The 23,654-nt window shown below is 42.9% G+C and overlaps 1 protein-coding gene across 8 annotated transcripts in view; it reads left to right on the forward strand.

Annotated features, from left to right (window-relative positions):
• The window catches only part of OCA2 (OCA2 melanosomal transmembrane protein), a 381,861-nt gene that overhangs the window by 332,981 nt on the left and 25,226 nt on the right, over positions 1-23,654 (forward strand). For 7 of the 8 annotated variants that reach the window (XM_055099067.2, XM_003828056.5, XM_034938406.3 and 4 more), the window contains one exon: positions 12,440-13,037. The exons of the other annotated variant lie outside the window; for it this stretch is intronic. In XM_055099067.2, coding sequence (XP_054955042.1) covers positions 12,440-12,524 — 85 coding nt within the window. In that variant the 3' untranslated portion in view covers positions 12,525-13,037. Of the gene's footprint in view, positions 1-12,439; positions 13,038-23,654 lie in introns of those variants that run through there. 8 annotated transcript variants of the gene reach the window in all.

The following is a 23,654-nucleotide window of genomic DNA, read 5'->3' on the forward strand; positions in this document are numbered from 1 at the left end:
TTCCACAGTGTGGAAGGGGACCTCAGCAGGTTGCCACTGCTGGCTGGGGTGGCCAGCTTTTATTCGCTTATTTGTCCCCACCCACATCCTGCTGATTAGTCCATTTTACAGAGTGCTGATTGGTCCATTTTACAGAGTGCTGATTGGTGCACTTACAATCCCTTAGCTAGACACAGAGTGCTGATTGGTGCACTTACAATCCCTTAGCTAGACACAGAGTGCTGATTGGTGCGTTTTTACAGAGTGCTGATTGGTGCATTTACAATCCTTTAGCTAGACATAGAGTGCTGATTGGTGCATTTTTACAGAGTGCTGATTGGTGCATTTACAATCCTTTAGCTAGACACAGAGCGCTGATTGGTGCATTTACAATCCTTTAGCTAGACACAGAGTGCTGATTGGTGCATTTACAATCCTTTAGCTAGACACAGAGTGCTGATTGGTGCATTTTTACAGAGTGCTGATTGGTGCATTTACAATCCTCTAGTTAGAAAAGTTCTTCTAGTCCCCACTCAACCCAAGAAATCCAGCTGGCTTCACCTCTCAATCACCCCTCTAAACAGGACACCCCAATTGCTGTTGGGAATTGGGACTTCCTGCTGGATAGGGGCAAAGAAGGTGCCCTGCAGTTGTAGTGTCCTCCAGAGGGGAACTCTTTAGGCCAGTCAAAGGGCCGGTGGGTCAGTCCATGGGTCCTCAGTAGAAGTTGTTAGTTGAGCTCATTTGGGGTTCCATTTGTAAGACCATCTGTAGTTAGATAGCCTTGATCCTAGAGGAAACTAATTTGACAAGGAGGTTAAAAGTACAGGGCCCGAAGGCAAGTAATAGCAAGATGGCGGTCACAGGACCTAGAAAAGGGAGAAGCCATGTAGCCCAACTCCAGAGGTCGGTATTTGGGAACTGGGACTTCCCGCTGGATAGGGGCGAAGAAGGGGCCAGGGAAGGAGACGTAAGGTTTATTGAGGATTTCATACAGGGAGGTCCAGGAGCAGTGGGCAGGACAGGAAAATCCTCTCCAGTTTGTAAAGAGCAGGCAGATTACAGAGCATTTTCACTTGGTGCCCTCCACCTAGCAACCTCTATTTGGCCCAGAACCAAGGGCCTGGATCCCCAGGGTAGCCTGCCTGTGTTCAAGGGATGGCTGGGAGGCAGGTGCCCTCCTGGGAAGCAGGGCTGCTGGGCTGGGAGGAGACTGTGCCTCAGGGAAAAGGTGAGGCTGCCCTGGTACTGGGTAGGAGTGAGTGGTGAGGACCTAGCCAAAGGTAGGTGACAGGACACCCTCTGTGTCCATTTAACAAAGCAGAGTTTCAGACAGGGTGTGAGGCTGCCAGAGAGACATTTAACATTCACTGAGCTTCAGGAGAGCTGACCACCCCAAGCCTAGGTCAACACTGCCTAGTGTCCTCACTAAGAAACCCCTCAGGACACAGGTTCCAACTTAGCCACTGAGGGAGAGAGAGACAAGGCAGTGTCAGTGTCCTTCATAGAGAAGGAGCGAATGTCTGGGTTGGCTGCTCCCAGATTCCTTAGCTGGGAACTCTGAGCACACATTCTTTTCAGAGATGACCATAGGGTCCTTCTCAGGGCATGCTTCAGTGCCATGAGTAGAACATCCATACTGGATTTTTTTTATTTAAAAAATGTCAACTATTCCATCAAAATGTTATGTTGACTATATGGTCAAATAATATTTTGGATATGTTAGGTTAAATAAAATATATTATTATACTTAATTTCATCTGTTCCCTTTTACTTTAAAAAATGTGATAGTTGAACATTTAAGACTACACAACATATTTATTGGTCTGGACTTCCTTGCATTTTAGATAGAGGCTGACAAGAAGCTGACAAGTTCCTTTGTCAGAGATGTCTGAACCAGGGTGACTCCATCTTAAATAGGGGTTGACTCCATCTTAAAATGAGGCTGAGGCCTGCTGGGCAGCATTCCCAGGAAGGTAGGCATTCTAATTCACGGGATGAGTTAGGAGGTTGGCACAAGATAGAGGTCACAAAGACTTTGCTGATAAAACAGGTTGCAATAAAGAAACTGGCCAAAACCCACCAAAACCAAGATGGTGATGAGAGTGACCTCTGATTGTTCGCACTGCTCATTATACACCAATTATAATGCATTCCTGTTCCCGGACCAAACTGAGGGTTGGGCTTATTATTCTCGAAGCCCAATAACAGGATGCAGATGAACTGGGAAAGGAAAAGAGTTTTATTTTATTTCTATAACTGGTTAAGGGAGAAGGTCTGGTAAATATCTCCAGACCAACTCAAGATTACAGCCTTCCAGCTATAACCTTCTAAGCTATATGTCTACATGTAAGTGTGATTCTTTCATTTAAAGACATAAGTGATTAATTTCTAATCCATAACTAAGACTTGAGTCCTGAAAACCTTCCTCTGGAGCCTCAGGAAATTTACTTAATCTAAATGGGTCCAGGTGCTTGAGTGATTGTCTTGTCTCTTGCTAAATCATGGAGTTATGGGGAGTTCCTTCAGACCCCAAATAAACTTGTTTGTGGAAGCCTGGGGAGTTTCTTCAGACCCCCAATAAAACTTGTTTAATCCTAAACGGGTCCTGTTAATAATTCCCTCGTTATCTTGTCATGCTTCAAGGCCCAGGAAAGGCCTGGGCAAAACTCTTGGTGGCCTTTTTTTACATTCCAGTGTTTGTATAAGGACACTGGCTCTCTCAGCTTTTGATGTTGAACCTGAGCACTCAGTCAGTGCTGAGATAGTTTTTTGGAGGCCTGCGTCCGTGAGACCTGGCCTGCCACACTCACCTGGTAAGAGACACTCCCACCAGCACCTTGACAGTTCACAAATGCCATGGCAACATCAGGAAGTTAGTCTATACAGTCTAAAAATGGGAGGAACCCTCAGTTCTGGGAATTGCCCACCCCTTTCCTGGAAAACTTATGAATAATCCACCCCTTGTTTAGCAAGAAATATCTACACGAAATATCAAGAAATAGCTACACGTATCCTTAGTCCAGCAGCCCAAGCTGCTGCTCTGCCTATGGACTAGCCATTCTTTATTCCTTTACTTTCTTAATACACTTGCTTTTGCTTTACTCTATGGATTCACCTCAAGTTTTTTCTTGGGCAAGATCTAAGAATCCTCTCTTGGGGTCTGGATCAGTACCCTTTTCCTGTAACTCCTTCACCTTCCCAGGACCTGATATTCTTAGGGTCAGCAAGTGTTTTCAGTAAGGGTGAATGCATATTTCAGGCTTTGTGGACCGCAAGGCCTCTGTCACAACTGCTCCACTGGACTCTACCTTGGTGGCTCTGGGGTGGCCCTAGACAGCAAGCAAATGCATGGGCGGCTGAGTCCCAGTCCCAGTGGAGTTTTCTCACAAGAAAAAGGTGGTGACCACATTTGGCCTGAGGCTGTAGTTTGTTGGCTCCTGGTCTGTAAAAAGGGAGCAGTTTACCTTGAGTTGTCTTTGGAATGGAAGGGGAGATTTTCATTCATGGAAGCCCTACTGTGTGCATCTTTATGAGATAAGGGCTCTTTCAGGGATCTTGTGGCATGTGCAAAATGCCTTTCAGTGTGAGTGTTATTCTTTGCTGGCTCATGGTAACCCTGCAAGCAGATGATGAAGCCAGGATATAAAATACTAGAGCTGGCATTTGATGCCAATCTCCTCCCCCTCCTGCGTCTCCTTTCTCCCCTCTATTTTCCCCTCTCTCTCTTCCCCTCTCCTTGCCTCTGTCCCTCCTTCTTTCTCTCTCCCCGTCTCCCTCCTCCCTCTTTCTGTACTACCTCTGATCCCTCTCCCTTTTTCCTTCTGTCTCTCTCCCCTGTCCCTTCTGTTTCTCAGTGCCTTCCATTTCTCCCTCTGTCTCTCTCTCCCTCTCCCTTCCCTCCTACCTCTCTCTCTGTCTCTCTCCACTCCCCACACACCCACCCCCCAGTAGCTGGTTTGGAACCTGTGTCCTGAGGGGTTTCTTAGTGAGGACACTGGGCATTGTTGGCCTTGGCCTGGGGTGATCAGCTCTCCTGAAGCTCAGTGAATATTAAATGTGTCTCTGGCTGCCTCGCACCCTGTCTGAAACTGTGCCTTGTTAAATGGACACAGAGGCTGTCCTGTCACCTACATTTGGCCAGGCCCTCACCACTCACTCCCACCCAGTACCAGGGCAACCTCACCTTCTCCCTGAGGCACAGTCTCCTCCCAGCCCAGCAGCCCTGCTTCCCAGGAGGGTGCCTGCCTCCCAGCCAGCTGTGCCCTGGGCATCTGCTGCCTGTCTCCCCACAGGAAGGGCCCTCCCATAGCCAGGGATATCTCCATCACACCAGCATCGCAACCACTCACAGCAGCCGCATCATTGCCCACTTCCCTAATGGCTAGTGATGTGAGGCATCTTTTTGTGTGCTGGTTTTCCACTCATATAGCTTCAGTGAAATGTCTCTTCATGTCTTTTGTTCATTTTCTAATTGGATTGTTTAGTGTTTGTACCGCTGAGTTTTGAGATATTTTCATATATTCTAGATAAGAATCCTTTGACTGGTCTATGGTCTGCAAATGTTTTCTCCTAGCCAGTAGCATGTCTTTATACCCTCCTAGCAGGGTCTTTTATTTATTGAGCAAATGTTTTAAAAAATATTTTTATTTTGATGAAGTTGATTTTATCAATTTTTTTTTCTTATGGAATCATACTTTTGGTGTCATGCCTAAGAACTCTTCACTAAACTGTAGGCCTCAGATTTTTATCCTATGTTTTCTTCTAAATGTTTTGTAGTTTTACATTTTGCATTTAAATCTATGATCCATTATGAGTTAATGTTTGTATAAAGTGTGAGGTTGAGGTTGAAATTTATTTTCTGACATTTAGATACCCAATTGCTCTAGAAGTATTTGTCAAAAAGGGCATCCTAAAGTGTAGTGTATATGCTCAGTGGAATACTACTCAGCCATAACAAATGAAATCACGTCATTTGTGGCAACATGGATGGAACTGGAGGTCCTTTTCTTAAGTGAAATAACTCAGAAACAGAAAGACAAATACCACGTGTTCTCACTTATAAGCAGGAGCTTAATAACATGTACATGTGTTATCAGCATGAGATTTTTGGCTCTCAATGTAATAGAAATTAACACAAGCCTAGGCAAACCGTTTTTAGACAAGGTCCATTAAGACTTAGGCCCAGAAAGGTTGGGCATAAGGGAGATTTAGTGCAGGAACAAATGTTACCTGGCTGACACCCTGAGGGGAGTGCATTGTGGTGTCTTAAGGAGGGTGACATGCAGGAAGTAGGTAAGCATCACTGAATGTGCAGGGTGGAGTGTTCGGGTGCACAGGCTAGTAAGGGGGCATGCTAATCCATATGTCACATGATTAGAAAATGGCAGATAAGCCCCTCCCTGGGTGGGGATTTCAGTATTACAATAAGTCATGGGTTAAAGATGGCTCATTATTCTGCTCTTAGGTACATGCTGGTGTTGGGGTTAACTTTTTTTGAGTGAGATTTATATTAGGATGTTGCTTATTTTAGGTTTCTGAGGTCCTGCAGTCAGCAGATATGGCTCCTTGAATAAGATTTATGGTGGGAAGCTGCTTATCTCAGTTTCTTCAGACAGCTTGCAAGGTCTGGTCAATGGGCATGCATGGAAAAATACCATAGTGGAGGTGGGCTGAGTCCTGTGTCTACTCTGTCTCACATGGACATGGAGTATGGAATAATAGTCATTGTAGACTCAGAAAGGTGGGAGGGTGGGAGAGGGTGAGGGATGGGAAATTACTTTAAAGTACATTATTCTGGTGATATTACACTAAAAGCCCAGACCTCACCACTATGCAATATGTCCATGTTACGAAACTGCACTTATACCCCTTACATTTATACAAATATAAAGAAAGAAAAGGCTATTCTTGCAAAGACTCACTTTTGCATCTTTGTCAAAAATAAGCTGGGCACACTGGGCATGGTGGCACCTGTAGTTCCAGCTGGCTGGGAGGCTAAGGCAAGAGCATCCCTTGAGCCTGGGAGGTCAAGGCTGTAAGGAGCTGTGATGACGCCAATGCGCTCCAGCCTGGATGACAGAATGAGACCGCTTATCTTAAAAAAAATAAGTTGGGCATGTCTTTATGGGTCTGTTTTCAGGTTCTGTGTTCTGGCCCATTGATCCATGTGTCTATATCTGCATCCGTGCTGTATTGCCTTAATTACTGGTGCTACATAGTAGACCTTCATGTTGGATAGAGTGGGTCTCCCCTTCAGTTCTTCTTTGTTAAGATTGTCTTTGCTATTCTAGAGCCTGTGCCTTTCCATATACATTTTAGAATAAGCTTGTCTATGGCTAGAAAAATTTCTGCTAGGAATTGCATTAAACCTGGAATCAATTTGGGGCAAATTAACATTTTGTCTATGTTGAGTCTTCCATTAATGAACACTCTATATCTCTCCATTTATCTAGAACTGCTTTGGGTTTTTTTTTTTTTAATCACCATTTTGTAACTTACAGCACACAGATGCTGGTGTGCTGTAAGTTACAAACACGATTTAAGTTTAAAACAAGATTTAAGTTTATGCCTAAGTGTTTAATTTTAATTGGAGTGATTTTAAGTGGTATTGTGTTTTTAATTTTAATTTTTATGTATCCATTGGTAGTTTATAGGAAAAAATAAGGTTTGAATGTTGATCTTGTGTTGCAGTCCTTGCTGAACTTACTGCTCACTGATTAGTTTTAGAAATGTTTTGTTTTGCTTTTTTTTTTCAATTTCTTAGGATTTTTTAATGTAAACTATCATGTCATCTGCAAATAGAGAGAATTTTATTTCATCTATTTTAGTCTGTGTGTCTTTTGCCTTATTATACTGACTTGGGCTTTCAGTACTATGTTGAATAAGAGTGGTGAGAATCCTGTGGGGGAGAAGCATTCAGTTTCTCATTATTAAGTATTATATTAGCTGTAGTTTTTTCATTTGCTTCCTTTTCCTAGATGATTTTCTTTATGGGGTTGAGGTAATACAGGGATCATAAAATAATTTAGAAAATGATGTTCCCTCCCCTTTTATTTTCTGGAAGCATTTGTATAGAATTAGTGTTAGTTCTTTAAATATTTCACAGAATTCACCAGTGAGACAATCTGGCCTTACAATTTTCTTTTTTGGAAGGTCTCTAACTACCAGTTTAAATTCTCTAATATATATAGGGTGATTTAAATTATTTCATTCTAGTTGTTAAATGTATATGTATACAATTGTTAATAGTACAACAGTAGTTAATATGAGAAACTTTTAATCTTTTGATTAAATCCTGAAGGTTTTTTGTGATAACTCCTGTTTCATTGATATTGACCATTTGTCTTTTTTCTCTTTTTACTTGTCAGTCCTTCTAGAAGCTGGTTAATTTTATTGATCTTTTTCAAAAAATCAGCTTTGTTTCATTGATTTTTCTCCACTGTTTTCCTATTTTTAAATTCATGAATTTATGCTCTTATCTTTATTATTTCTTTTCTTCTGCTTGTTTTTGGGTTTATTTTTAAATTCTTTTTCTATTTCCTTAAGATGGGAACTTAAATTATTGATTTAAGACCTTTTCTTTTTTCTAATACAAACATTTAGTGCTATACGTTTCCTTCTCAACAAGTGACATATTAGCTGTAGTTTTTAATTTGCTTTCTTTTCCTAGATGATTTTCTTTATAGGGTTGAGGTAACACAGAGATCATAAATTAGAAAATGATGCTCCATTTTCATTCAGTTCCATGTGTTTTCTTTACTTTCCTTGTGACAATCTCTTGGATCTATGAATTATTTAGAAGTGTAATATTTAATTTGAAAATGCTTGGATAGTTTCTGGTTGCCTTTCTGTTACTGATTTCTTATCAAATTAGCAAATCAAATCAAATCAAATTTGAAATCAAAATTAGTTTGATTGCTTATGTTAAGAAAAAAAACCCTCTGTATAATTTTAATTCTTTTAAACTTGTTGATGTTTATTTTTTGGTCCAGGATATGATCTGTCTTGCTAAATGTTTCTTGGATGCTGAAAGGAATGTGCATTCTGCTGTTGTTGGCTGGAGCACTCTGTAGTATCAGCAAGATTTGATTGCTGGAAGATATTGTTGAGTTCTCTCTGCTGAATTTCTTTCTAGTTCTTCCATGAATTACAGAGAGAGAGAGTAAAAGTCTCCATCTATAATAGTGGATTTGTCAGTCTACAATCCATTTGTGCATGTGCCACTTTCTCTTGTCATTTACTTTCTCTTGTCATTTTGTCAGTTTTTGTTTCAATTTTTCAGCTCAGTTATTTGGTGAATACACATTCAGGATAACTATGATCTCTCAATGGATTGACTGCTTTATCTATATGCAATATCCCTCTCTGCCTTGGAAATGTTCTTTGCTCTGAAATATACTTCATGTGATATTAATATAGCCATTCCTACTCTTTTGATTACTGTTCCTGTGGTTTATCTTTATCCGTGCTTTTACTATTTTGCTATTTATTTTGTTTCAACCATCAAACATAATTTAAAAACTCAAGATGAAAAGGAAAGTTTATCATTTTTAACCATACATTTGCTCTTTCTTTTGTTATTCCTTCCTGATACTTCAAGATTCCTTCTTTTTATCATTTCATTTCTGTTTGAAGACCTTCTTAGCAGTACTTTTAGGGTAAGTTTGCTGCTCTTCTAGTTTTTCTTCATCTGAGAGTGTCTTGAGTCTCCCTTTATTCCTGAAGGATATTTTTGATGGATATAGAAATTGGGGTTGATTGTTCATGTCTTTTAGCAATTAAAAATATTATGCCACTTTTTTCTGGCCTCCATGGTTTCTGAGGAGAAACTTGTAGTTTTTCTCTATAGGTAAATTGTCATTTATCTCTGACTGCTTTCAAGAAATTTTATCTTTCTTTAGTTTTCACGAGTTTGATTTGTTGATTGTTGTGTCTTGGCATAGACTTTGGGGGGTGCCTAGCCTTTTTAGGATTTTCCCTGCTTCTTAAATCTCTAGGTTTATATCTTTTACCAGTTTTTAAATCATTATTTCTTTGAATACTTTTTCATCCCTGCCCTCTTTCTCCAATGATACAAATGTTAGGTCTTTTGTTCATGTCCCACAGATCTCTGAGGGTTGGTTCCTTTTGTTTTTTTGTCTTTTTTCATTTTTCAGATGAACAATTTCTGTTGTTGTATCTTCAAGTTCACCGATTCTTTCCTTTATACTCTCCATTATATTATTGTGCCCATTCCGTTAGAGTTTTACTTCAGTTGAACTGAAAAATTTCCATGTGGTCCTCCTTTATAGTTTCAATTTCTTGTCTGAGACTTTCCATTTTTTTTCACTTATTTCAAGTGTGTTTGTCATTGCTTGTTGAAGAATTTTTATGGTAGCTGCTTTGAAATCCGTTTCAGATAATTTCGACATCTGTATCACCTCAGTATTGGCTTCTATTGATTGGCTTTTCTCATTCAACTTGAAACACCCCTGGCTCGTGGGATCCCCACGTGGTCTCTGCTGTTACCACAGGAGAGGGGCTTGCTACAGCCTGGTGAGTGTGGAAGTTCTGGTTCCCACTTGGCCTTCACCAAGGAGCTTAATTTTTTTTCCCGTGGAATTTGGCAGGAGTGGTTATTATCTAGGAGTGTTATGTCTAGCTTTAGTGCCCTTTCCTGGCTTTCTGGCTAGGGAGAGTAGGCTTCTCTTGGGGCTTTTTGTTTTCTTTCTAGTACCCACTGACGTATCAGCTTCCCAGCACCTAGTCTAGGATATATGAGGGGAAATAAGAAGGAAACCCACCTCCATGCCATTCTTTGGGATCCCAAGATCCCCAGCTGATCTGCCTCCTCTTCATCTTTATGGTCTCCTTATGCTTGTTTTCTATAAAATGCCAAGCTTTTAGCTCTGCTTAGTGGGAGGAATTGGAAGAAATGCATCCACTTCATCTTGCTTGAGAACTAGAAGCCTGCTTTATCATCTTTAATTTGAGAGTAAAATTCTCTTCTCCGGTAAACCCTTATGTATTTGTATCATTAAATTCCTTACCACCAAACACAACTCATGCACCAGGGAGGTACTCCAGGCTTACTCTGTGATTTTGGGCACTTTGTAATCCCAGTCAACATGCACTTTGGGGCAGGTGTCCCGGTTTGAGGAGCACTGGTCTGTGGCTAAAACTTGTTGAGGGCTCATTATGTGGCCACTGTTCTCACTGTTCTAAGGGATTTATAAGGGTGAACTCATGGAATCCTCACAGCACTCTTAGGTACTGTTATTACCTTCATTTTATATATAAAGAAATTGAGTTATGGAGACATTTAATACTTTTCCAAGGTGATGCCACTGGGCAAGAGCAGGAATTGAAAACTAGAGCCCTAAGCTAGTGTATTGTGGTACCTATCTCTGTTGGGAAAATGCATTTGGGTTTTGAAGCCAGAAGAATATTCCAAGACACCATCTCTGCCTTTTACTGGTGGTGGCCTTTGTCAAGTTCCCTACTATATGCAAGCTTCAGTTGCTTCATCTATATAATAGGGGTAACATGACATGCCTCACCATGTTTGGGAAATAATAGATAATGTCAACGTCTAGTCTATGAGGCCCTTAGCATACAGCAGATATTCAGTAAGTCATTTACCTACTAATGGCAGGTTGCCATCGTTATGATTTATCCATGTCCACAGGGAGGCAGCATATGTAGTGATTAGGAGTACACACTCTTAATCACTCTTAATCACACAATCTAACTAGAGTTAGACTGATGCATTTGGATTGTCACACCAGAGCAAACTAGCTGAGAGACCCAGGCAAGCCTGCTTACCTCTCAACATCCCACCTCTGCAGTAGGTGTGATGATGCCAATTCCAGAAGGCACTGTGGGCAGTTGAGAGGGTCCTGTGCATGGAGAGTGACTAGGTGTTGTGAGGGAGAGTAGGGTTTCTGATGGGTCTGAGTGATTGCATCAGTTCTGGGTGAAATGAAAATGTTTGGTGATGCTAGGTGATGCTCCTTCTCTGCGTTGGTGCCATCCTCGAGACATGAGTGGCTCTCACTTGGGAGCACGGCAAAACCACCCACCAGGAACTTTCTCCAGTCTTGGGCTTCTCAAGCAAGGTCTGCTTTTTGTGGAATTCACCCCTTGGCACATCAAATTTGCTTCTAAAACATGGCCACGTGTCTCAGCACCCGGATTGAGATTCTCGGCATCTTACCTGACACTGACTCACTCTACACAATCTGTCACAGAGGAACGAAGGCTTTGTGCTTCCATGAAGGCTTGCAGTGATGTCTGTGATGCCTGGAGTTGACCAGACACTGTCGTGGGTTGTGTTTTTCCAGAACTCAATGATCAGGGCTGACATTTTGCAAACATGTTCAGCTATTTTCAAAAACAAAGTTGATAAAGTTCAAGAAATTTAAGTAGTTTTCCCAAAATATGTTCTGTGTTTCTTTTTGTTTGTTTTGTAAAATAAAATGTGTTCAGAAGAGAAGCCAAGAGAATCCTACCACTTTCTTGAAATGCCCAAGTCTGCTCTATAATTTCGGGAGCTGTCTCGCTCATGGAATCAGTTTTTGTGTTTAATTGTAGCTCTGTTGAGGAACCCTTGCTGTGGCTCTTTCTGAGTAGCCTCTTCCTACACTTATGGCCAGGGAAGAGAGAATGTCTTTATAATTACCACATGCTAGGCTCTTACTGCTAAAACTTAAGCCTTTTGAAACCAAAATTGTAACATTTGCAGGGGCTTCCCTTAGTGACCAGGCAGCACTGAGCAATGGCTACAGAGCGTGCATTACCCATGCCAAGTGGCATCTGTCAGTGCCTGGAAGCTGGGTTAGGAATTTGTGGAGATGTGTGTACATTGGAGGAGGCACACAATGAGGGATGCTTCTCTCTTCTCATGACTGCTTTTGTATCTGTGCACACCCTCCTTGTCCACATGTCTCACACCTCACCGGCTACAGAAGAAAAACTTCTTCTTCCCTTTGCCTTTCCTTAGACAACAGTTGGCCTTAGTTTCCAACACTACTTCTCAAGCTCTCCTTGGCCTTAAGTGTGAGGGACTTCAGGAGCCTGCGGGAAGCTGGGATCTCTGGGAAATCTCCAGAGAAGAAAAGTTGGAAGATGACACAAGTAGAGGAAACATCCAGAGATTTAAATGGTGGCCCAGCACATGGCATTGAAAGACCAACAGTCTAATATAGATGAACAAACAGAGGCTCCATATAGCCATTAAAAATTTGAGAAAACCTTAAGCAGTTCTCAAATAAAATTGCACACAATGGAGGATGTCTAATAGAAGCATGCATTCACATAATTTAGTCTAAAACTAACTTCCTGATTTATGGAAATAAAAGGTAGTGGCCGTTGTGAAAATGCAAAGGTGCTAAGGCTATGTTCTCATGAGCTATGAGTCCGTATCTCATGAGATTATCCAGATTTCAGATGCCATAACTCATTTCTCTTTGTATTTCAGGCTGGGCTTCCCAATGATGGTTGTGTCCTGCACTGTTGGGATGTGTTATCTCCTTGTGGCTCATGTGGTGGTGGGATGGAATTAATAGACATCCATCTATTGCTCGAAGACTAAAAGAAACTTCATCCATCACAACCCATCAGTCATAAAACTACCCTGACCCCACTGTTTGAAGAAGAAAAGGTGCTTACCCTGGAGATGCTACGGAGACACAGTGGAATAGACCTTGACACTAACACTCTAATTCAAGCGAATGTTGGAACACCATGACCTCCTCTGTGTGTCCTTTCTCCCCAAGGACAAAATGTAGAAAGGTGCGAGGTAACTTACTCAAGATTCCCCTCCAGAAAAATACGTATGTTTCAAAACCCTTCCTGCTATACATAGGAAAAGACACACATCCACCTAAAATTGACTGTACTGTTTAACTGTCAATTCTCCTGAGGCTAAACACAGTTTGTTTTTCTTGTAATCACTTTTCATGTTAAAATAATCAGCATTCAAATTGTATGCTTTCTGAATATAGACTTTCTGGGAAAAGGTTTACTGCTCGTAAGGAGACATTTTATGTATTAAAATAAACTGTTCCTTGATAAAAGGCTTTGGAGTAGTTTACATTATGTAAAATTGCATTTTATCCATTTATATTTTTCTCTGCAGTTTTAAAGTTATTAATTAAAAGTCCAGAAATTTGACTTGCAGAAGATCATAGGTATCTTTTAAGGATATCTTACATATTTAACAGCTTAGAGTAATGATTTTTCCATTTTGCAAGTGGTGCATGCTATTTCCATCAATTACACAGACGTACACTCGATACCCTCAGTCCTGCTCTCCCTGCAGGACGCTGTGGCTCAGTCGGTGTTTATTAAATGCAGTTCTTTTGTGAAGCATTCTTTGTGAGGTAAGGGTAATGAGAACAAAGACCAAGGGGGAGCCCTGTGCTTCCTGCGAGGTCTCCTCTGCTCTGCCTCATCAGTATCATGGCTATGCCCCAGAGGAAGAAGCCCTTCTTCAGTTTCTGATCTTCTGTGCATGACACCTTGGAATGAAAATGGGGACACTGCTCCGAAGGGATTGTGTGTCAAGCGTCTGACTTCAAAAGGTCCAAGATGCTCAGGGCACTAAGAACTGCAAGGCAGGAGACCTTTCTGGTCCCATTTCTGTCACAGGCGCCCTCAGGATGGGTGTCCCTGTCTACTGTTTAGAGTCTGTATTGTCGAATGGCAACACAGTTCTTCCCTGAAAGGTTGGGAGTGTTTATATGCCCTTTGAATTCCTTGACAGCAAAGCTGATGTGCAACCCTAGTTTATTTTAAAATGCGGTGTTGGACAACGTCACACAGAAGCCTCGAGACACGTGCAGCTGACTGGATGTCCCAGAGGAGCCCCTGCCACAGCCTGTCCAGGGAAGGGTTCTTCTGGCCACTCCCGTGCTGCCCGTACTTTGCTTGGTCTCACTGGACCTGGATATCCCTGAGCCGGTCACTGAAAAGCACTGTTTCCTCTTCTATCCCACATCAGGATGCCTGGGGACAGCACTGGGCTCCCTCATGTCCGGCTCCTTCCAGCTCAGCTCCCGTCTGCTCTTTCATCCTTTAACATGTCATCCCCTACAATGCTCAGGCCCCATCTCCCACCCACTGCCTCTCCTCGTTGGTGCCTCTCTCTACTCTTCAGTCATCCCTTCTCATTCTTTTTTCTTTCTTTCTTCTTTTTGAGACGGAGTCTCGCTCAGTCGCCCAGGCTGGAGTGTAGTGGTGCGATCTTGGCTCACTGCAAGCTCCGCCTCCCGGGTTCACGCCATTCTCCTGCCTCAGCCTCCCGAGTAGCTGGGACTACAGGCGCCCGCCATCACGCCTGGCTAATTTTGTTTTTGTATTTTTAGTAGAGACGGGGTTTCACTGTGTTAGCCAGGATGGTCTCGATCTCCTGACCTCGTGATCCACCCGCCTTGGCCTCCCAAAGTGCTGGAATTACAGGCATGAGCCACCGCGCCCAGCCCATCCCTTCTCATTCTTAAAAACCATTAGCTCCGGGCTCATTTCTCCCTCTTGTTCATACCCCCAAGCCTCCCCCTAGGTTCCTATTCATGCCCCACAGTTCTGATTTCTCTGCCCCCACCACCTTCCCCCACTCCCCTCCGTGTTACACCCACCCTGGGTCCCCAGGACCTGCCTAGGGTCTTTTACCTCTGTAGTCTTTCTCTGACGCTCCAACACTTCCAGTCATTTACCCCAGGTTACCCTCTAAAACAAACCTTGCCCCTGCTGGAACCTCTCGTTCATTGGCCTCGGACATTTTAAATTCCCCTGTCAACTCCCTCGTAGCTTAGTTGTTTGTTTATGCTCTAAAATTTAAAAGTCAACCAACAAACTGGCCCCATGCTACCTTTACTGCCCCTCAATGTTGCTGAGGTGAATCACCCCACAGGGATGGCTGGTTTTGTTTTTAAATGAAGATCTCAAGCATCAGACAGGACCTCAGCACTGCCTGGCTCTTTGATTCCATTTCCCTAGCGCAGCAGCCAGAGAACTGGCTGGAAATAGGTGTCTGCCCACATTGGGTAAGTGCAAGTGACTGCAGCCAGGGATGGTGCAATCCTTTAGGGCCAGTGAGAGGAGGCAGCTGTGGGCCTCTGGGGGGGGTGGGGGACCAGGACCTGGAGATGCAGGGAGCTGTGTCCAGAGGGACTGGACGGGAGCCGTGGTCTTCTGCTGGGGCTGTGCCAGCATGAGACACTTGGTAGCCAGGGCGGGGGGCGGGGGGTGGGCCATGGGAATCATCCTGAGTTTATGCCTTTCTTCCTGTGGCTTCCCTCTGTACATGGACTGAGCTAGCTGGAAGCCAGGGGACAGGAAGCACTGCTGATGCTGTCCGGGAATGGGAGTGTGGCAGGAGGAGCAGATGGAAGATACTCAGCTTTATGTACTGTTTTGCTCCTCAGCAGATGAAAAGTCCACTTTTGAAGAAAGGAGACACTAAAAGTGCCATGAGCTTTTCCACTCAAGAGACCACATGCCCACACTCCCTCCTGACGCTGTCTACGGAATTATTAGGTGAACAATCCAGTGCTTATTAAATCCTGTGTCATTATGATGGAAAAAGACAACCTCGAAGAAACCAGCTGCGCCTTTGCTATAAATGTTGGACGCCACAGGCAGTTGTCCTTGCCAGAGTTTGCCCGACATCACGTGCATAAAGTCCTAAAGACCACAGGGATGGTGAGGACACACTTTTACGGTCTGAATTCACCATGAAAATCCAGATGAAGGGTCTGTGTGCTGCAGACGAGGATCTGGTCCTGCCTGAGCTTGCATGAGGAGCTGTGCCTTACCTTTGACACACGGCCCCACGCAGGCAACGTGGCAGCAGCAGAGTCCATGGGAATCTGAGCCACTTCCTCCTGCAGTGCATGTGCGCCTTCCAGATCTGCTGGGGCCCAGTCTTGTAAATGCAACATACTTCATAACAGAAGATCACTGTGCACATCTGACTTGATGGTTCAGTGGATCAGATAGCCCTTGGCTTGTGACACACAGCCCAAGTTCTGTAGTCACTCTGTTTTCCACAGTCAGATCTTCAACCTGCACCAAGGCCCAGTGGCAGCCTGGAGCTGCTTTTCTAGAGAAGACTAGTACACTAGTCAGAACAGGAAGGCAGGGACTTCACTCAGATCCTGAGGTTTGCACTCCTATTCTCCCCTCAAGGCTTGCCAGCATCTCCCTACAGTGTGTGTGTCTGCCCTTGGGATACCTGCAGCTGTGCTGTGCTATTTCACAAGGCCCAAGTGGCAGGGCAGCCAGCGTGGCAACCTGGACCTGTGAGCTGCACTTGCTTGCTCTGGTCCCCCTCAAACCTTGCAGCCTTGGGAGGTTACCTGCTAATGGGTCAGAGCAGCAAATCCAATATGTTATATGCTGCCTACAAAATTAAAAGTGGACCATCAAGAATTGTATTTTTTTCTTTTTTTTGATGATTGGTACAACTTTTTCTCACTTTGTAGGGTAATTTTAAGTCACTCCTAAAATTACCATCAGGATGTTGTATTTCTTTTGTGTTACCATCTTGGTGTGAGATGGGCAACTTCCTCATGTAATAGGAAACAAACTTGGTCATTCTGATGGTTATTTAACATGATCTCTCTCAGCATTCATTCTGGAGAAGGGGAATAACCATAGGAAGGGTCCACCATTTCATAGGACCAATTATTATGCGGACTTAGCACAAGAATGCACCTGTCACTTGACCAACATAAGCCTCTATTCTGTCTTAAGGACCAGAGGATGTTTTGGATCTCTGAGAATCAGGGAAAATTTAAAACCATTAGGACCGTCTGGATATTTCTTACTGGAATGCAAAAGTCACCCGGTAAATGGCCACAGGTCCCTCTGAGGAAGGTGTGGGAAGAGCAGTAAATGCATCCGTGGGTCTGTTGCAGGATCTTTCTCAAATGCCCCTGGCTGACCTCTCTTCAATCAATGACCTGTGAGGCTAGGAACACTCTCAGGTCTGGGAAGCAGCTTGTGTCATTCATCCTTCTTATGATGACTGAAGCTTCTCCCCAGGTCCAGATTCTCTCCAGGTTTCTATGTCAAGCTTCCCATAGAAGCCATTGCTTTGAGCTCTGTGATCCACTTGCCTTTTGGCACAGACCTCTGAAGCATAATGTGGTAACTGTGCCAACCTTGACTGTGACAATTAAGCACACCCCTGGTCTTTACCACCTTGGAATCCCATTATTCCCACTGAGAAAAGATAACTTTATTCCATTACTGCCTCTCCTACTGTCAGCAACAGTCTCCAAAGGACAGATATCAGAGACTTCTAAGGACACTGGTGGCCCCTGCAACACTGCATTTATTAATGCTTCAATGCAGGAAGTGTCCACTGGATTCTCTTGCAGGGAATGCTAGGGGACAGCTAAGTAGGGGACACATAAAAATCTGAGCCTTTGGACTCCTTTCTCTATATGCCCAATATTAACCAACTGTGCATATTAATAATGCCTGTTCCAAGTGGTCAAGCTAACACATTAAATCTCAAATTCCCAGTGAGTGTGCCTGTCCAGGAATTTGGCCCATTCAAGCCTTGTATTTTATCCTCTGGGATGTAATATACTTAGATTCCATTTCCTTAAGTGCACTCCAAATTACAATAGTTCTGTAACTTTTTCAATAGACAGGTTAATTTGTCTTAAAGGAGACATTCTACTTCTCTATCCAGGATGCGTTAGTATCTTGTAAGAGCCCTGGAGAAAATGATGGGTATTGAGGGATGAATCTTGAGACAAATACACATCAGTTTCTGAGGCAACTAACCAAGGTGCAGTCACTAGATGGCTTTAAGTGGAGAAAAGAGGGGTGGGCTTGTGGATCAGAGGTAGATAGAGTGATTCTTCCCACTTAACTCTTGGTCAAGATTGTCTTTGCTAAAGCCTATGCTTGCAAATAAATTTTAGGATAAGCTTGCTTATGCCTATTTTAAAAAACTCGACCTGATGTGATAGAAATCACACTAAACTTAATTTGGGAAGAATTGACAATTTTACTATGTCGAACTTTCCATCCCTTGGACATGATATATCTCTCCATTTATTTAGGTCTCTTTTGGTTTCTTTCATCAACATCTTACAATTTTCAGCGTGCATAACCTGGACAAGTTTTGTTAGATTTATAATTGAGTATTTAATATTCTTTGAAGAGAAAGGTACTGTGTTTTAAATTTCAGTTTCCAAATCTGCATAATTAACGTGTAGAAATGTGATTGATTTGTGTGTGTAGATCCTGTATACCATGGCCTTGCTGAGTTCACTTATTAGTTATAGAATTAAAAAAAAATTCCTTGGTATTTTTTACATAGATCATTATGTCATCTACTAATAGGGACATTTTCATTTCTGCCTTCTCAATCTTTATGCCTTTAATATATATATTTTTTGCCTTATTCTGGTGGCTAGAACTCATAAGAAGGAATTTGGCCATTCATTCACTAAGCTAGATCTACTTGCAACAACTTCTTTCAGTTTTTCTTCATTCTAGAAGAGTTTCATTTCACCTTCATTCTTGAAGGAAGTCTTACTGGACATAGCATTCTTAGTTGACAGTTCTTTTCTTTCAGCCCTTGAGAAATGCTGTGTTACTTCCTCGTGCCCATATGGTCTCTAATGAGGAATGTACTGTCATTCAAATTGATTTTCCCCTACAGATAAGTTGTCATTTCCTCTTGCTGCTTTCAGGAATTTCTTTTTTTTATTTAATTTCAGGGATTTGATTATGTTGTGGCTTAGTATGGATTTCTTTGAGTTTATTGTTTTTGAAGTTTTCTCAGCTTTGTGAACTTTAGATTTCTTTTACCAAAATTGGGAAATTTTCAGTTAACAATTATCCAAATATTCCTTCAGCCCCATTCTCTTTTTCTTCTTCTAGAACTCCAGTGATACAAATGTTGAATTACAGTCTCAAAGCTCTGTTCGTTTTTTTTTTCAGTATTTTTCTCTCTGTGTTCATATTGGATGAATTTTATTGATCTGACCCAAAGTTCACTAACTCTATACTCTGTCATCTCCACTCTACTGTTGAACACATTCAGCAAGTATTTTATTTTTATTTTATCATTATCGTATTTTTCAGCGTTTAGTTTTCATTTGGTTCATTTATTTATTGCTTATTCATTGCCTATTGCATCATTTTGTAATATAGGCTTTAGAATCCTTGTCATATAATTTGTACAACTGACTTCTCCTAGTGTTGGCATCAGTTGATTGTCTTTTCTTATCCAAGTTCTAATTTTCCGGATCATTGCATGACAGATGATCTATATATACTGGAAAAACTGGCTATTAGGACATTATGGATTATATTTAAAAGTTGTATTTTAGCAAGCAGTTACCCTTTTTAGGTTTGGCACAAAGGTCCTGGTGTACTTTTGTGCACTGCAGCTCCAATGACTGTCTAGTTTTGGGAGCTGATGCCATGCTATTTTGGTCTGCTTACTTTATCATTGGTGTTGATGCTTCCACTGCTCCCTGCTGATGCTGCTTGAGGATGTGGAGAAAATACCCAGGTCAGGCCACCTGGTGTCTCTAGGATGAGGGGATCTTCTGACTTGCTCATTTGTTTTGAGGTTCTCCCCCCACTATGGAGCAGTGCCGACCATGAGCATTTCCCAGCCCAGGTAGTTTGGGAGCAGGATATTCCTCATAGGTGCATCCTGGCCTCAGTGTCTCTGGGTTGGGGAAGGGATTCATCAGGCTCACTGATGGGAAGAGGAACACTTATTGTCAGTGGAGATTCAGATTGCTCTCCCTAGTTGGTTCTTCTGGGCTGACCTGGTATTGTTGGTGGGACTCGTGTTCAGCTTGAAGGAAGACAGAGCCCATCTGAGCTGTCTTCTGTAGCTAGGCTGGGCCAGGAATCATTCTGGCTGGGTTACCTTCTTCTGTTGAGTGGAGGGTGTGGGTGCCCCACCACTATATTTTTCCTCCTACCCTGGATTCCAAACCAGTTCACCCTCCTCATCCACGTTTCAGAGTTCTCCTTTGGTCATCTCAAGTTTCCAAGATGCATAATTGTACTGAGTGGGGAGCAACAGGCAGAAATAGAACTTTCTGGAAATGTCATCTTTTCCAGATCAAAATTCTGATTTGCTGTTGAGAAAGAACTCATGTGATCAAATGAGAATACTCATTTTTTTAAATAGATATTAAATCTAGGTTTAAGATAAGCATAGCATTATTTCTTTAATTTCAAATTGGAGAGAGTTAGTTTTATGTAAACAGGTACAACTTAAAAACAGGTTTTAGGTAACCTCCCTGTTTAATTCTTATATGGGTTCTTTCCATAAAAACTGACGTCTGGGTGGTTCTGCACTGAGAACACAGCTCATTGCTCCCCTCAGTCAGTTCCAGGCCGGCCTGCCCACTGCATGGCCTTTGTCACCCTGACACTGGCTCCCCAACATCTAAAACCAGCAGTGTTTTAGTCTGGAGGATCTTGAAACTGTTGGCTGAACATGCCCAGAACTGGCTGTTATACACCACAATGTCAATTTTCAGCAGCTTCTTACTTTTTCAAAGTAGCTTAGTCCAGAATAAGGAAGACCGATCGAACACTTACTCACATTTCTGACTTTTACATTTTCTGCAGGACATTTGTTGTGCTGTATATAATCACAGTTCTTCCCATGTCACCATGCTCCAGCAGGGGTCCTTGCCCCATGTGACTGTCACAGCCATACCTCACCTGCACTGGCATGAGGCTGGGGTGGAGTCCCCTCCTCACTGTGTGGTTGGCGGTCGTTGGGGGGCTGGTGGTGCTCACTGAGTCTGTCTGTGTGCCTGTTTCCTGGGCAGTGATCTGATGGTGTTAATTTTCAAGTGGAGGAGACAGTAAGTGAAATTAATACATTTAGGAGTGATAAGTTTTGGGGAAAATGGAGTCAAGTCATTTAAACAGGTTGGTTGGGAGGGAACATCTGAACGGGTCTTGAGCCAGGGTTCTTGTCACAGCCAGGAGGTCTGTAGCATGAGCAGGATGAGTGAGGGTGGAACCAGGGTCTGATCCCACCAGACTGTAGGCCAGAGAGGGACTCTGGATCTTAGTGCCTGGGAGAAGCAGCTAGATAAATGGTTGGGGATGTGGGAGAGAGGGGAGTACATCCCACTGTCCAAAAATGGGATGCTGTCTCCACTGCTGCATCAAAGGCCAAAGTTGGGTGAGGGAGGAGACTGACTTTATTTAGGCTGTCACCATAGGAGAACACCCCAGATCTGAAGACCAGTGTCGTGGCTGGGGGGTTATCTTGGAATTTTACAGGGATGGTTAACCAGTTGCAGAGGAGTTGACTCACAGCTAGGGTTGTTCCGCAGAAGAGGAAGTCTCCATCAGTTTTTGGAACAAGGACTGTTTTTCTTTGTAGTTAAGTAGTTTCAGGGGGAAAAAAGTTCTATTTATTTTTTATTTATTTATTTATTTATTTATTTTTTAATACAGAGTCTTGCTCTGTCACCCAGGCTGGAGTGCAGTGGCACGATCTCAGCTCACTGCAACCTCCATTTCCTGGGTTCAAGTAATTCTCCTGTTTCAGCCTCCCGAGTAGCTGGGATTACAGGGATGCACCACCACTCCTGGCTAATTTAATTTTTGTATTTTTAGTAGAGATGGGGTTTCACCATGTTGGCCAGGCTTATCTTGAACTCCTGACCCCGTGATCCACCTGCCTTGGCCTCCCAAAGTGCTGGGATTACAGGCGTGAGCCACTGCGTCCAGCCAAAAAGTTCTGATTTTAATGTTGATGAAGAGTGAAACTCTGTAAAATGTTTAAAGAGGTTTATTCTGAACCAAATATGAGTGACCAAGGCCTGAAGCACAGTCTCAAGAGGTCCTGAGAACATGTGCCCAAGGTGGTTGGGTTAGAGCTTGGTTTTATACATTTTAGGGGGGCAGAAGTTATAAGCAGACGTCAAGCAATACATGTAAGGTGTACATTGGTTTGGTCCAGAAAGGTGGGACAACTTGAAGCAGGGGGCTTCCAAGTCATAGGTGGATTCAAAGGTTTTCTGATTGGCAATTGGTTGAAAGAGTTATTATCTAAAGACCTGGAATGAATCGAAAGGAGTGCTGGGGTTGTGGACACCAAGGTTCTAATTATGTGGGTGAAATCTCTTCGGTAGCTGCCCTTAGATGCTATAGATGGCAAATGTTTCCTATTCAGACCTTTAAAAGGTGCCAGAATCTTAGTTAATTCTCTCCTGGATCAGGAAAAGGCCTGGAAGAGAAGGGGGATTCTCTACACAACGTAAATTTCCCCCCACAAGAGAAAGCATTGCAGGGCCATTTCAAAATATTTCAAAGTGTCAGAGGTGTTCAAACCAGAGCAACTCCATCTTGGGTGAGGGCTAGGAAAATAAGGCTGGGACTTGCTGGTCTGTATTCCCAGAAAGTTAGGTATTTCTAGCCGCTAGAGGTTTACGGTTAGACTTTACAGACTGAGAAGGTCTACTAAACAGATCCAGACTTGGGAGTGTCCAGATATCCCAATATCTTGAGAATAAAGGCATTCCTAATTTTGCTTTAAGTATAATAATATTGATTCTTGCAAAATATGGTAATTAAGAAAATTAATCCTTTACTACAAACCCTTGTAACAGAGCACATCTCCCCATGACCTTTTTTTATCCTATATACATACACACACGAGCATTGTACCTAGGGTGGACACGTTTCCTCCTCTTCCTTTTGGAAATGCCCGACTCTGTCTAAGGAGTAGCTGCACTTTCAACACTTTACTTTCTTAATAAACTTGCTTTTGCTTTGCATTGTGGACTCGCCCTGAATTCTTTCTTGTGGGAGATCCAAGAACCCTCTCTGGGGGTCGGGATCGGGACTCCTTTCCTGTAACAAAAGGAGTACATTTTGTGGTAAAATACTGCAGGTTCTTTCAGGGCCCGCTATCTGTCATGCGATGCTGCACTAGAGTCAGGTTGGAATTTGGTCTCTTACTGCTACAAAGGGTCTGCTCTGTCAGAATCTCTGGTCAATTGTGCCTGAATTCCAAAGGGAAGAGGGTATCATGAGACATGTCTGACTCAACTTCCCCTCACGGCCTGAATTAGTTTTCCAGGCTTCTTTGGAATGTCTTAGGCCAAGAGAGGGGTCCATCAGTCAGTTGAGTGGGGAAGGGTACAAGTTTATTTTTTGTTGACATTACCTAATCAGAGGCAAGGAACAGTTTTAATGTTATCTAATCAATCATAAGTCCAACAGCAGGAGGTCAGAGGGTCTGTCTTTGGCTTTGTCAGCTGCATATACATGGGGCCCGGGTAATCCTGTCTCAACAGAGCAACATTCAAATAAAATTCATCCAGCAACTGAGAATAACTGAATATGGAATGTAAATCTTTACTGGAATTATAACAGAGAAACCCAAAGGGCCAATGCAAAAACCACGGCCCACCTTGAGAAGAGCAAATCCTTTTTCTCTGCCTCTTGCCCCATCACCAGCCCTGCTGGCCTGACCCCTGGCTTTCCCTCCATCTCGTGCCCACAGTTCCCCCATCCAGCCCAGCCTCTTGCTTTCTCCATCCCTGCCTGCCCTCATTGTCAATGTCAAGTTCCCACCATCCTGCTTTTGCTTGCTTTCAATTCAGCAGCTCTTTTCCCGCATGATTTTAATGAATTTATCAACTTTTGAAAGACCACCATCCCCCTCCGCT

The sequence above is a fragment of the Pan paniscus genome, chromosome 16, assembly GCF_029289425.2.
Source record: "Pan paniscus chromosome 16, NHGRI_mPanPan1-v2.0_pri, whole genome shotgun sequence".
In the NCBI taxonomy this organism is placed as follows: domain Eukaryota; kingdom Metazoa; phylum Chordata; class Mammalia; order Primates; family Hominidae; genus Pan; species Pan paniscus.